The 15,251-nt window shown below is 51.4% G+C and overlaps 1 protein-coding gene across 4 annotated transcripts in view; it reads left to right on the forward strand.

Annotated features, from left to right (window-relative positions):
• The window catches only part of NCOR2 (nuclear receptor corepressor 2), a 177,893-nt gene that overhangs the window by 43,979 nt on the left and 118,663 nt on the right, over positions 1-15,251 (forward strand). For all 4 annotated transcript variants that reach the window (XM_086474356.1, XM_086474359.1, XM_086474357.1 and 1 more), the window contains 2 exons: positions 2,355-2,534; positions 8,927-9,040. In XM_086474356.1, the coding sequence (XP_086330482.1) occupies positions 2,355-2,534; positions 8,927-9,040 (294 nt within the window). The remainder of the gene's footprint in view (positions 1-2,354; positions 2,535-8,926; positions 9,041-15,251) is intronic.

Raw genomic sequence — 15,251 nt, forward strand, 5'->3', positions numbered from 1 at the left:
CTTCCCCTCTGTCTCCCATGTTTTTAAAGCCACTGCCTAGCAGTGTGTAGTAGGCTTGCTCCGTTAACGTTATCTGTGTTAGGAATAAGTGTGTGTAGAAGAAACCCACCCCCAAAGCCTGACCTTGCTCTTTGATAGACTCCTCAGTGATAATTGTTTTCTTCAGTGCCAGCATCTTCTCTTGCTGCAGGAAGGTTTGTGCAGCCTCTGCCCCCCACTCGCCCACCCTCGTTATCGTACAAATCACATAATAATAAGGCCAGGGATAAACAGGAACTACAGTAGCTGTTAACCGTGTATAAAAACAAATCACATGGAAACAGTATAATTACTGAGAAAATATCAACTTGAGTAATGCAGTAATTGTTTTCTTCCCTCCAGCAGATTTATTCCAGCTCCCCCAGCTCCTGCTGGTTTCGAAGTCTGTGACTTCACGTTAATAAGAAGAATTTCACGTTTTGCACTGCACTTGTTCAGAGCCTGGGTATGGTACTGTCTGAAGCAGAGGAATATATTTTGAGTGACTTGAGAGTGCTAGGGAACAGAGCACAAGTTAAAATATCTCTGTTAGAGGCCACTCTAGGCTCTGGGTGGTCTCTGGCCTTTGCAAACCTCTTTTCAGCCCATTTCTGTGATTTAGAAGAAGGACTGCTTCATGCTTTGCATAAATCTGGGAGCTCTGCTTTTTGGACTTCACAGTTGCGTGGGCAGGAGTTTGGTTTTGCCTTCAGTTTTGGGTTTTCCTTCCTTTTGCTGTATGTAATTTCCATTATTTAGAGAGCAGCTTGTGAAATGACAGTGGCCAGTTATTTGAGGTCCAGTTACATTGCCTCTCTCTATTGCTATAATCATCTCCTAATACCAGATGATGATGGTTTTTGTGCTGTGACTTGCAGCTGTTCTCCTTACTCAGCTTTGCTGCTATTTGGCTTCAGATTCTGCAAGGTAAAAAGATAAAAATATATCAGAAACCGGATTTCCTAAGGGTTTTGTGCCAAGTAGGAGTTTAAAGATGCCCTGTCTTGTATATTGGCAGATGTGAGGTAGACTCTTTTCACGTGCACAGAGAGGTCTTTCTCTCCTGCATTTTTGGCAGGTAGCTTGCTTTCCCTTAGAAAAACCTACCCACCTACAAGCCACTGCCACTTCCTCTCCCCATGCCTTAATCTGAACGAGATTTTATGAACACCTAGTTTATCTGTTGCTTCTTATGATTGTCCTGCTCCTTTTGGCTTGAAAAAACAACCCCAAAACCACCAAAAATTTGAAAAAACCCAAACCCAAAGCAAACGATTGTGGAGAACACAAAGCCTTCCTGCTGCAGCAGACTGACCTTTTTTGGCGTCTAATGCCGGGGAAGTAAAACAAGACAGGATCTGCTCTTTGGGATTCTCCAGAAACTTTTGATGTTCTTCTAGTTTCTCTTCTGAGTGGATGTTGGAAACAACCAGCTTAGCTTTCTGGTGCCTTTGTGCTCTTAGGGCTGGAGGAGCCCCACATGCAAGAGTGAGGAGGGGGTTTCAGGTTGCTCCTTTGCTTTCTGTCCTTTGATGGCAGCAGTGGGAAAGGCGTTGATGTCTGCAGGCTGCACTCAGCAGTGACTCCTCCCTGACTGGCTTGATGTCTCCTTCAGCTAGAACAGGGTTTAGCAGGGGAGAGGAGGAGGAAGGCACCAGTGAGGGATGTTGGTGTTCTGGGACATGGCCACTTTGTTGAGCCGAGAGCCTCTTTACCTGAAATTTGTAAAAAGCTGATTTTCATCAGTTCAGTCTATTTTTATCTCAGCTGACCTCGCCTGTCCCCTTTCTTTCCATTTCTGGATGGATGCATTTGACATCCAACACTCGGAGCTCTGCCAGAACCTAACAAGTGATGGAGGAGGACTTCCATGAAAGAGATGGGGAGTCCTTTTTCCTCCTGGGGGCTGCCCTTGTAGCCCCTTCTCTTTCAGCATGGTTAATGTTGCTCTTCTCTCAGCATGGCCATGGCTGTGTCTGAGGAGGACGTGTCTGTGGCTACTTCATTTTTGCAAAGAAGATGTAGCCTTGAGTTGGTTACTGAGATGTGAAGAGATGGTGCTGCTGGGAGCTCCTGAATATGGATGGGTTTGTTGATCCTCTAGGAATGCGGGTAGTGCTGAAGGTGGTGGGAGCCTCCAAGGTTTTGTCAGGAGGAAGAGCTGCTGTCCTATCCCTGGGAGACTAACCTGGTGCTCTCTGGAGGTGCTGGAGGTTGTGGTGTGTCTCAAAGGGCTGGGAATGGGCCAGGGAGCTGTGGCAGCTGGCATGGGAGGATGAGAGAAGGATCCAAAGTCTCCTGGGAAAGAGCTGACCTGGTTGTTTTATGCTCCCCAGGATCGTGGCCTGCCTGGCAAACTGGAGCCTGTGTCGCCCGTGAGCCCCGCTCACCCCGATGCTGAGCTGGACCTGCTGCCGGCCCGGCTGTCGAAGGAGGAGCTCATTCAGAACATGGACCGCGTGGACCGTGAGATCACCATGGTGGAGCAGCAGATCTCCAAGCTGAAGAAGAAGCAGGTAAGAGGCTGTGGTCTGGAGGGGAGCACGTGTCCTTGCTTCTGCATGCTGCCTTACGCCCTTGTCCTTGCCCGTGCATGTCCTCAGGGGGGAAGTGGCAGTGCCAGTGCCACCAGGACGGTCTGTGTCTGTACTCCCTGTCATGATAGGGGCTGGTTGCTGCTGTACCAGCAGCCTGGTAGTTGCAAGATGGCAGAGCTTAGGAAAACACAGCTTGTGAGCTCTTTTGCATGTCAGAGTACCTTAAAGGGAGAAAAATCCGTCCTTGGTGACTTGCCCACGGTCATGCAAGCAGTCAGTGGCAGAGCTGGGTTGCCCGAGTCGTCTGTACAGCTCAGTGTTAGCACAAGGTCTTTTCTTTTTCCTTTCCAGCAGTGGTCTCTCCCCAGTGCTGTTGCTGCCCCTGTTGTAGTACTGGGCTGTTTAAAACATTGCTGTGATGTCCTGATGGCCCTTCCTGTGCATCCAGTCCCCTCCTCCGGGGCTTTGCAGCTCTGCAGCTGTGAGCAGCGTCTGGTCCAACTCCTGTCAGGGCTGTGCCTGAGCCAGGGATTTGAATCTGATCTTCTCAGTTAGTGCTTTACCCCTGCACAAGAGCACTCCCCAGCAGAAGGATCGCCTGCTTGATGTTGCCGTGTATACAATTACCATAAACCCATTAAGAGATTAATATGACAAAACCTTAGGGGATGTCTGTGAAAAAACCCACAGACTTAAAGGCTTTCACTTCTAAAGCAAATCACTTCTCTCTGCCTCTCTCCTACTAGTTGTTTTATTTCCTTTGCTTGGGGCCAGCTTCTAAACTCCCTGACGGCTGCTAATCCCAAACTGCCTGAGAGGAATGACCTCTTCAGAGGAGTGTGCAGCAGGAATTCGGGAATGGAACAAAACCTCTACTTGGGCTGTCGGATGCAGCAAGTGCTCCTCAAGGATGAGCATGCAGTTGACCTTCCTCCCCATCAGATCTATATTTTCCCACACCAGATACTATCCCTTTCTTTCCTGCGAGACGAAGCAGGATGTTTTGGTTTTGTTTTCAAACAATATGGTGTAATTAATGTGAAGGACCTTTTTTTGTTGTTGCTTTTTATCTGCAGAGGTATCTGCTTAGGGAGAGGAAGCCAAGAGTGGGCAGGAGCAGCTGTGCTGGGGGTGTGAGGAAGCAGCCCTGTGTGCTGGCTCACAGGGGCCAAAGGAACATCTGGAGCGATGGAAACCAGAGGTTCCTCTTGTTGGGTTTGGTGGGAGCTGGGTGAAGCCAGCTCTTCCCCTAGAAAGCTCAAGACAAAATGCTGGTGTCCTCTCTTGCTTGGCAGTCTGGCTGCTGGTCCATGTTTTTTGCTCATGTTTGAGGAAGGAGGTGCAAACCATGGTCACTTCTCACTCTGGAGAAGGGCTTCCAGAGTGGGATGCATGCTCAGCATGGCAGTGAAGGTCCCTCTCACGGCAGCCAGGAGGACTGGCAACTCCGCCGATCTACTGCCTGACTTTTTTCAGAGATGCTGAGGAGCTGCTATTGAAGCTGACAGGAGCAGCATATGCTCCTTGCCATTAAAATCAAGCTGTCCTTCCGTAAGGAAATGGGGTTTTTTATTGTTGGCTGTTTGGTTGCTTTATTTCTTCCCTCTGAACGAATTTTATGATTCTGCCTCCCCACAAAAATGCTCGGCTGAGTGGGGAAGAAGGTGAAAGTGGCTGTTGGCAGTAAAAACATCCCCTCCCCTCTTTTCTTTTTCTTTTTTTTTTTTTTTTTGGCACATGGTGGCAAAGTCATTTGGTAGCAAATCCTGCCCCCCCCACATGGCCTCCTTTCCCCTCCAACGGGATCCTTCCTCAGCCTGGTCCTCCAGCAGAGCTGGCACATCTGGGAGGAAGCATTTGGGGGGGGCGGGGGGGGCGTTACTGTCTGAGATGCTCTGGGAACGTTTTGTCCATCTGTGCATCTGAGCTGTCAGCGCAAGAGAAAGATGAGCGAGGGAAAGCAATCAGCCTGAAACAGATACTGCTCCTGCAGGAACGGGCGGCGGAGCAGGGGAGGAATTGTACGCAGCCGGAATATCCTAATGCTTTTCCCCTCTGTCTTTGGGAGGCCTTCTCAGGGTAATTAAATACGTTTGTATGGAAAAGCTGTGCAAAAAAAAATCCCAACCAGCCCCAATCCACCATCTCCCTCTTTCTGGTTGTTCCAGAAGAGGCAAGGAAGACTCTGCCTGGACTTTGCAAGAAGCAAACGTCTTCAGCAAGCTGAGAAACCTTCCCCAAACCCTGCGCACCCCTGGCAGAAGGCCACCTCCATCAGCCTTCCCCCGCTCATTCATGCACCATATGTGCTTAAATCTCTTGCTGAGTCCTCTCTCCCCCTCTTCCTGACAGGGAAGGATAATCCTTATGCATTTATTCCTGGCAGCGGTACTGGCGATCTGAAGGAGAAATAAACTGCTGGGCTGTTCTCCACGGTGGTGCCTGAGCCTCCCTGGGCACCGAGCTCGGTGAAGGGCTCTCCGGGAGCACAACACTCCCACCTGGTGATGGAGGTGGAGCTGACTGGGTGGAAGAGCTCCAGGTTTTCCCCTTCTGTCTCCTAGCTGAGTTTCCTCTGTTCTCCTCCTGGCTCTTTGGAAGTTGTTTTCAGAGATGCCCCGTGGCTGGAAGCCCTCTCCTCTCCCTGGGCAGGTGAAGCATCCTGGTACTCAGGTGATGGCTGCCTAACGCAAGGCAGCGTGGGTGCGTGTGTGATCACCTTGGCTTTGTCAGACAGGTCCCTTCAGCACAGGGGATGGGGTCTTCCTGAAACGTCACCCACCTTCCTGCCAGTGCTGCAGGCTCCAATGGCCCCTCCACAGCGTGTGGTCCGGCCAAAGGGACTCTTACCTGGAGAGGGCACCTGTTCCACTTGGGAATGGGTTGGCCTGTGGATGCTGTACGAGCCAGGGCTGTGGCTAACGATGGCATCTTGTATCCCTTCGACATCGCTGCGCTGGCTTTCGTCTGGGGAGAGGAGGGGGCTTTCAAGCAGCCGCTGCTGCGAGTGGGGAGGGAGAGAGTGTGGAGCCGTCAAGACTCATCTCTCATCCTGCTTCTCTCCCTGTAAAGGTCACAGTCCCAGTCTAGCTTTTGTGGCAGACCTTTAAAAAATCCATTTTGTCCGTGTCTGGGAACCCTGACCTATTTTGCTTTGCCATTTCCCACAGCTCCCAGGGGTAGCTGTCATGGGCTGAACCTGCTGCAGTCAGGTGTGCTGCCTGCAGACCCTGCCCGCATCCTTACCTCTAGCATCTGGCCCTTTAATAACTGTACAGTGTTACGCCACAGAGACTAGAGTTTAATTCTCTACCGTATTTCAGCTATAATTAGATTTGTATTTTTTCCTTTAACGAGCTGCTTTTAATGAGCCTCCACTTACTGGCAAACTTTCATTTCCTGATACACCATCAAACCCTCTTGTCTGAAATCACTTAGAATGCACCCAACCGCTTTGCAGAATTTTTGTGGGTTTCCAGAACAATGTAGCCAAATTTCTGACTTTTTTTCTTACCTAAATATTTTCCTTAAGAGAAGTAGAGGATTTGACTGATGCCTTTTGTGGCTCTTTGGAGTTTTTGGAGTTTATCACATGGGAGAGAGGGTGTGTGACGGGGTGCCTTGGCTGATCTGAGGACGCCGAGCAAGAGCAGGCAGGTGCCTGGAAGCGCTGCTTCCGTGCCGGGGTTTTGCTGAGAACTGCTTTGCAGCCTGTGGTTTCAGCCGTGGCTTCCCGAAGAGCTCTTGTCCCCTTTGCAAGGTGCTGTGATTTGGGCCACCTGATGAACAGCCACGCTTGAGAAGGGAGGCTTTGGGGCTGTTTCATGGGTGGTTGGGGCCTCCGGCGTGCTGCGGTGGTGCAGCTCTTTCGGGGCAGGAAGGGATGGATCCCTGCGGTGCTGGCAAGGTTCATCCCCTTTCAGGGTCCAAGTTGTCTGAGCTGACTGTTTCATGGCTGTCCTCACACGTGGCTGGAGTAACCCCCAGTGTGGGCATGCTGATGCCAACATGGTGAGCCCGGGCTCTCCTGCCTCTGCCAGAGCCTGCTCCCCAGCCAGGATGGTGCTCAGCCATCTGGCTGGTAATGGTGGCTTTTTTTTTTTATAAGCCATATCTCCGTGTTTCTTACGCTGCTGCCTTTCCCTGTATGGTGAAAAATGCCCACCTGTGGGGAGGTGGAGCATGAATGGAGTCAACAGCAGAGGGTTGCTTCATCTGTTGAAACACATTTAATTTGAGGGGTGTGAGTTTTCTCAGCCAAGCCAGTAGACCTATCTGGGTGCTTAAGTGTTTTCTTGCACTGCGTCCTGCAGCCCTAGTGTTGCTACAGGAGGAGCAGAGCAGTCAACAGGAGCAGAGATGATCTGAAGGAGGAATAGGTGCCCACCTTATCAGACCACCAAACACTGCTGTCTCTGGGAGGTCAGTGCTGTGCTTGCCTCTGGTGCAAGCCAATTGTTCTCAGTCCCAGGTGCATTTTCTTCCTCGTATGAGACTTGCTCGATTTTTCCTTTGCTTCAACAGGGGATGCTTTAGCTGCAGGAAAAAAATATAAAGATTTGGAGATTCAGAGCTGAGCAGTGAAAAAATCATTGGGTTTTTTTTTGACAACCGCTCCCTCTCCCGTGCCTGTGCTGCCCCGCAGCTGCCGAGTGCGGCTGCACTCTCCCTCCTTGCAGGGAGCCAGTGGTCCGAGGAGGAGCCTGAAGGAATCTGTTATTTCCTCTTTTGGCTGAACAGTTCCTCAAACATCCTGGAAGGGCCCAGATGTCTCCTCCTGCCTTGCACCCATTGGGAGAGCCAGAGGTGCAGGTCATGTGTCAGATGTACCCACTGACCACGGTGGCAATCAAAAGCACTCTCTGAAATCCCTGTCTTTGTAATTAATGTTCACCAAAGCCCGAGTGGCTCGCAAGTGGGTAGGAACATGTTAAAAGATTAGTTACCTCTAAAGGTGCATGCGTGGATGTGCTCCCTTCTGCTTTCCATCTCCCGAGGGAATAGTTGGCCGGTTTTGGGGCTGAGTGCGTTTTACTGCGTGTGGGGGGGATGTGAGGGACATGCTCGTGGAGCAGCTCTTGGGATGTTTTGCTGTGAGTGGGGGTGAAGCTTGGGGTGGGACATACACCTTGGGTTGCGCATATCCCAGCGCGGGCAGACTCACGGGGCTGGAGGGGACAGCGCAGTGTATTTTTGCATGCAGCTGCTGCACCTCAGAGCCTAGGCACCGTGAAGTGTGGAGCTGTGGCAGTGCAGTAAAGACAGTAAGAAAGCAGAAGAGCCAGAAAAGCGAGCTTCTTGGCATTGTTGTCTCCGAGGGCAGGACATCCAGGTCATGGCCATCCACCCCTACTGAGCTTTCTCTAGTTGGAGCCTGGACTGACTTGGTGGTTTCTGCTCCGGCCACCTTGTCCTGTGTGAAGGGAGGAGAGAAATGGGTCTTAAAGTTGCATTCCCAGGAGAGCGTGGTGGCTGATGGCTGGAAGGCAGTTAATGCTGTACTGGTGCCTGCCACAGCTCTTCCCATGCCTGCCAGGACAACGAGAGCTGCGTGGCACGTTCACGTTGCAGGCATTTGCCACCTCAGTACTTGAGCTCTCTATGAAAGCTCATCGAAGGGTATCTTGGTGGCCCATGTCTGAGTGCCATGCTGGCCTCTGCAGAGAGTCCTATAGCTCTTGCTTCCTCTCTTGAGCCCTTTGCATCTCTCACCTTGGCTGGGGGGGCTGCTGCATCTCCCACTGGGCTGCCTCTGAGCAGAGACATCAGCTTTCGTGGTGTTCTTGCCGCCTCTGCTGTACTTACTGGCTCATCTGGTCGCATGGCGCAGGGGCAGCTGGTGCACAAGTCATTTCATCGCGAACAGTTGTCCCGGGGCATCTCCTCCAACCACAGCATCACGAGATTAAGCCGAAGGTGGAGAGCAGCCTTGCTGCTCACCCCGTGCTCCTCCACGGCTCCCTGCAGTGTGGCAGCAGCTCCAGAGGCAGGTAGCAGCAGGGAGCCAGGCTGGAGCTGTGGTTCCCTTTAAAGGGTTTCCAGTAAAATCATTATTTTTAGCTTGGAGCCCTCTCCAGGAGGCTCGTTCAAGGCAGGGTACTCATCTTCCATGCCTAAAAAGCACTGACCCCCCCAGGATGGGGCTGGGTGCCTGGGGCAGGACAGCGCTGTGCTTGCGTGGCAGGAGGTGTTACGCAGCTCTCTTCCTTCTCCCCATCCCTCTGCGGCCTGAGCCTGCCCGTGTCTCGCAGGAAGCCTTCTGCCATGGCGGTTTCTGCCTCAGTCGCGGCACCGCAGAGAGTCTCGTGTGGACGGGGACGACTGCGTTTCTTGCTGTGACTCATCCTCCTCCTCCCCCCTCTCCTTCACAGCAACAGTTGGAGGAAGAAGCAGCCAAACCACCAGAGCCTGAAAAACCCATCTCCCCCCCTCCTATCGAGTCCAAACATCGCAGCTTGGTGCAGATCATCTACGACGAGAACAGGGTGAGTCTGGAAACGATGGAAGTACGAACGTGCGATCGTGCCGTGTCACCCTGGCCAGGGACAGGGAGGCTGGTAAGGGGTGTAGGTGGGGGATTCCCCTGGGCGAGACCCTTGGGGCGGAGGCCGTGGGAGGTGGATAGTTGGAGCCCTGTTGGGGATGGTGACGACAGAGAGCTGAGCCACGGGGAGCTTGCATTGCTGTGTGGATTGAGCACCAATGTCTTCTGAAGGACCTGCCGGGGGGGGTTTCCTGTGATCAGCCTTAGATTTGAAGCGTTTGGGAGATGCTTCAGAGTCCTGTCTGTTAAATAGCTTGTTCGATCCTCTCCCCTGGGAGTGAACCTGGTCGAAAGTTGCCTCAAAGGGTGGGCTTTGGCATGGTGGGGTGGGCTGCACGGATGGAGGGGGACACTGGTGATGCTTCAATACTGGCAGGCCAGCTACAAACTCTCCTGGCTGCTTCTGAGCCCCCCAGGCTGGAGCAGAAAGGACGTGGATGCAGCTATGGCTGGATTTGTGGATATTTGACGATGTTAAATAGCATTAGCAAAGGTCAGGCTGGCATCCCTGGCTCTGGATCTCTGCCTTGACTGCTCATTTGTTGCACTCAGCCGTTGCCTGTAATAGCAGCCTGAGGAGACACAAATTTTGCTGTGTGCTTTGGAGCGATGCTAGGAAATTGGGCCCTTTGGTAGATAATCAAGCATATTCATTTTCATTTAGGTGTTGGATAAAAAGGATGATTTTGCATAAAAGGAAAACTACCAGTCGCTAATTATTTTGAATTGCAAGGCCTGCGTTTTCACTGGGAGCTGCAGAAATCCAGGTGCCTAACTCGTAAAAAGGGGGGAAAAAAAATCGCCTACCCTGCGCTCCCAGGCAGTGCAATTTTCCTGGTTTTCCTTTTTCCATCTGCTTCTCTCTCTGGGCAGTAGGAAACCCACTGCTGGCATGGTCTGTTGTGCGAGTGGGTAAAGACTGAGGTCGGTATGTTTGAAGCGTTAGCAAGCACCGGCTGGCGACAGCTTTACAGACACTGGGCTTTAGGGGCAGACGCCAAGTGTTCCTCAGAACTGTTCTCCCCGTGGCACCACCCAGTGCTGTCTGGGTCTTGGGCTAGATGGCTTGTGCCTTCTGTGCAAGGGGTTAGGCTCAAAAAAAGGAGGTCTCAAACATTTTTATTCCTATTCCCTTGAGCCCCATCCTCCTTGGACGCTCTCGTGTACCTGAACCATGTTAGAAGAGGAAGAAATGGGTGATGGTGCTGAGGGAGGAAGGAACGGTGATCTTCAGCTATTGCATCCCCAATGGCCTGCGTTGTAGCAGTTCCTGTTAGCTGAACCTGGCTCAGGGCTGACTGTCCTGTCAGACGCTTGTCCTGCTTTGTCGCCTCTTCTATCTGCCCACGCCAGCAGCAGGGTCACCCTTTCCCACCCGTCTCCTCGAGTCTCCCATCATCTCCTCCACAGCAGACACAATCCCTTCTCAAAGCCTCTGCCACTGCTCAGGGCAGTCCCTTGGCGTTGCTGGTCTGTCCCGTGGGCGGTGGCAAGGAGTGCAGAGAGCAAGTGTGGAGCTCTACGTTTCTCCTTGAAAGTGCACGGCCGTAATACCTGGGATGCTGTTCTGTGCAGTGGTCAGAGCTGGTGGCGTTCCTTTGTCAGCAGGCCCGACTCTATTCCGAGTTACGCTGATCCTCGAAGCCAGGCTGCTACCAGGAGTGGTTTGCTATTAACCTTCGCGATAGAGTGCTCTTGTTCCAGGTGGGTGCTCAGCAAGCGAAGGTCACCTCTGACACCAAATGTCTGCGTAATTTCACATCTGGCTCCGTGTTCGTGTCTGCATGATCCCTGGGATGGGTAAATGATGATTCTTCCCCTGTTCTTGTAAAGTCCTCTTGCAAGTAGCGTGTAAGCAAGCCCATCTGTGGGTAGGAGACATCAAACAACCCTTCCCTTTTGCTTGATAGAAACCATAGCAGGCTGGAGGGAAGTTCCGTCTTTGAAGATGACATGATCTATTCACGAGCGACAGAGAGTTAACAGAGCCTTGCTGGCTGACTGTAATGGCTGAGTCTGGATGATGGAAGGACCTTTTCAGTACCTTAGCAGTGAGATGCCGAGCTGCAAGGGGAAAGGTGTGCTGAGCCTTGCCAACAGCATTGCCCTTGTGTGGCTCCGGTAACAAAGGTGGGATCCAGAATGCAGTTGTCCTAAAGGGCATCCCTGGGCTCAGCTTTCAGTCTCTCGTCTCTGTTGGACACATTTGGGGTGTCTTTAGGTGATGACTGCTCTTCCCATCGGGGCCAGGAGGAGGAAAGCTGGAAGAGGAAAGAACATGGGAGCAGTGTTGGTTAGGATCATGGGTGGAAAAGAGTGGCTGGTGGTTGGATGTCAGGTTGCTTTGGATGGATTTGGTGGCAGCAGGCCCTCTGGGCGTACCCAGCCATCTGTCGCACGTGGGAAGAGCCCCAGGCACGTTTGTGCTGACCTGCAGCTGTGGCTTAAGAGTTAACTGCAAGGTGAGTTGGTAGGACCAAAGGGCCGCAAGCCAGATAGAGACATACTGATCTAGAGTGGGGCAAGTCACTGAGCCAAATTTTAAGCCTTTCTGCCTCTTCTGTGCTGTGGAAAAGCAGTGAAGTTGAATACCTCAAGGTCTGCTTGAAGGAAAAGCGGCTGTAATGGCTGAGCCAGGGTTCCAGCCTGCACACAAAGGGAGGAAAAACCTGATTTACTCACATCGCTCAGCTTGCGGCTTGTTGGAGGGAGGCGACATGTGGGTAAGAAATACAAATAAAAAGAGGATATTCAGGCCTGGGGAAGAGGTGAGAGAGCAAAGCACCCCAGAAGAGCTGGCAAAGCCTGAAATGATCTTTTAAGAGCAATATTGTGGAAGGGGCAGGAAGCCAGCACTTGTCCCGAACCCAGAGCAGGTGGGGGGCAATGGGCTTCGTGGAGGGGCTGTCGCCTGGCTCTGGTTTAATTTTTCATGAACCACGGGTCTGTGCTTCGCTGAGCACGCGGGTGCCGCTGTGCCCGTTCCCACCGCTCCTGCCAGGCTGTGCCGGAGTTGCACACTGCGTGCAGTTATACCACGAACAAAGGCGATACCAAAAACGGTCTGTGGGAGAGAAGAGGTTACATGAGGACAGAGCAGCTAGAAACGCCGGAAAATCAAGTTAGCCAGCCATTCTGTGACCTACTTTCCTTTTGGCGATAGCTGTGGCTTTGCAGGGGTGAATGGTTTCTAATTTTAGCTTATGGTTCATCAGGGAAGTCTATATATTTTTCTCGCCGCTGCATTGGGTATGGATGAGGGGTTGGGATGCAGGTTGGCACTGGCCTGTATCTTGATTTTCTCAAAATTCAGGTTCGCTGATGCTAAATGCCCATCACGCTGCTTTTCCCTCTTGTGACCTACTTAACACATACGATTTGAAAAGTTCCTCGGTGTCGGAGAGGATAATTGTGGAAAATGTGACCTGTAATCCCCTCTTGCTACACTCTGCTGGACAAGTAATTGATTTCCAGAAAAAAAAAAAGTTGACTGTACAGATTCTGCTGGGGAAGAGTGGAGAGAAGCTGCTTTTGACTGCGTGAAATCCTGTACTACAGTGGTTGTATTTGGGGAGGGGTTTAGAAGACTTTGATTATGGGAAGGCAGTTGATATTCAAGGCCCAGCTGCCTCGTGCCCTGGGTATGTGCTAACTGGAGCCACTTTTATCTTGTCTCCAAAGATGAGTTGTCAAGTTGCACCCAAAAAAGTACCTTTTGGGAAATGTTTGCAGTGTAACACAGAAAAACACACATGCATGTATGCAAGCCAAAATTTCAACTGTGAGTGCAAACTGTACCATTTCTGAAAGGATGTATGAGAATGGAAGTTAACATTTTTGGTACTATCCGTAGACTAAACTGAGAATAAACAGTGGGTAGCATTTTCAGAAGCGTCTGAGTCCTATTTTCAAAAGTGCTTTTAGTCCTAGAAGAGGCAGAACAATGTTTGAAAACAGCAATGGGTGCTAAAATCACCAAGATCGCTCAGAAAGTGCGATGGGGAGCTCAGAGGACCGATTTGGCTGCAGGGTGCACGGGTGCAGGATGGGGAGCATTTGCCAGCCCCCGTCACCCCCTCTTCGGGAGCTGGGTTCCGGCAGGGCAGTGCAGAGCAACCTGGGGAATCGGGTTGTGACGGGTGTCTCAGTTGCTGCTAGAGACTGGAAGTAATGCAAGCATTGGGGATCTCTAAATTAAACGGTGTGAGTGACCTTTAGTGTCTCCCCTGTGGAGGAAAGCTGATCCCTGCTGGGTCTGGCACCTCTAAGGTGGTAGCTGTGTGGCACAGCCTCCTCGCAGGCTTTAATTTGTTCCTCTGGGATGCGTTATTGTATTGAGAGAATTTAGCTTTATTCCACCTCAAATCCCCATAACCAGGGCAGGTTATTTGTGTATATTTTTAGCTGTGGTTTTATTCCGCTGGGCCATTCATGGGATTCCTTGCATCCATCTTCCCTTGAAGTTGATTGAGCATACCTGGGCTTGAAGATGTTTTTGTGCTTTAAATGGAAGTTTCCAGGTCTCTTGCTAAGCACGGGGAGGAGGGCAGCATTGCTGTTGTTCCAAGTTGCTCTCCGTGCCTTCCCTGGGATGCTGGGCTGGCTGAGCTCTCCTTGCCAGCGTGTCCTGGAGGAAGCTGACGGGCCAGGCTGGACAAAGCTTTGAGCAACCTGATCTACTGGAAGGTGTCTCTGCCCATGGCAGAAGGGTTGGAACTAGATAATCTTTACGTCCCTTCCAACCCAAACCATTCTATCATCTGTGAAGCTCCACCACGGCGGTGCTGGCCGTGCCAGCAGCCCACCTTGGCTTGGCTGGGTGAATTCTCCTCTAAGTCCCCTGCGTGCTCAAAGTCCCCATCGGCCACCATGCATGCGTGCACACAGACATGCTCATGCCTTCTCTCCGACCCTTGTGACGGCGTGTAGCCTGCGTGTACCTATCTCCAGCTCTCTGCAAGCCAGATCTGGGTGGCTGAAGGCTCCCTGCAGACCTGCCGTGCATCAGAGCCAGGCAGGATTCCTGCTCAGGGAGCAGCACAGAAAAAGCAGCGCCCGTCCTTGTGTCAGAGCTGCCCCTGCAAACAAGCGCACGTCAGCTTTCCTCTAAAACATTGAGCTCATTTATCGGAGAGGGAGAGGTCGCGTCAGGACATGGCGTGACTTCGCCCTCCGCTGCCGTGCCAGGGAGGGGACGCCGTGCGCCGCGACCCACCGCAGCGTGGCGAGGGCTGGGACGAGTCCCCCCGCGTCGCTCCTTCACGCTGCGGGTGCCGACAGCTTGCGGCCGCGCGAGCCCATCCCTGCTCCGCTGTCAGCCCTCCGAAAAACCGGGTTTGATGCAGTGCAGGCAGTGGAAGCAGGCAGCGGCGTCTGTCTTGCTCCTGGGATTGAGTTGGTGGAAATCAATAAGATTAAATTTTAATTCGTTTTCTGTCTCGGTGCTTGTTCCTTCAAAAGGGCATAGCTATCTATCTATAAATTCAGCATTATGCTGTAAAATTGGAATTCAAAGGATTGTTTTGAACTTTTTCCACCCCCTGCTGCTGTTGTGTCTGTGTGGAGCGTGTTCCCAGCTATCCATTTACCCTCCTCAAATACCTTCATAAAGCATTAATGCCCCATCCAAAAATAAGAGAATAAATAAATGAACACTTTTAGCATTGCAAAATATAATCTAGCCGTTAACTACTCAAAGGCACTGAGTGTGACTCAGATCCCACGGGGATTTTATGTCTGTATAACTCTGATTTTCTATGAACTCCTGATTTACATTAGAAAGGGAAGAATCAGGCCTGCACCGTCAGCACGGAGCTGGTGCAGTAAATAAAATCTTATTAGTGAAACTGCTTTCAAGCATTAAATCTGCAGGGTTTTTTTTCAAATTCTAGTTTATGTGGTAGTCAGGGTGGAGGCTTTTTGTATTTGGCTGCTTAAAGGGCTGTGTTGGTTTTGTTTTTGTTTGCGATAACTTTTATTCTGGGGTTGCTTCATCTCGACTCGGTGATGCATGATGGGCTTTCAGAGAGTCCCGAGGAAAAATGGAAAGGTCAGAGGTTAGATGCTATTAACACTTCTGCATGACAGCAAGATTTCCAAAAAGAAAACATTGGAACATTTAGCCTGGAGCCATTGAGAATCCTTTCATTTTT

Source organism: Leptosomus discolor, chromosome 16 (genome assembly GCF_034619465.1).
Source record: "Leptosomus discolor isolate bLepDis1 chromosome 16, bLepDis1.hap2, whole genome shotgun sequence".
NCBI lineage: Eukaryota > Metazoa > Chordata > Aves > Leptosomiformes > Leptosomidae > Leptosomus > Leptosomus discolor.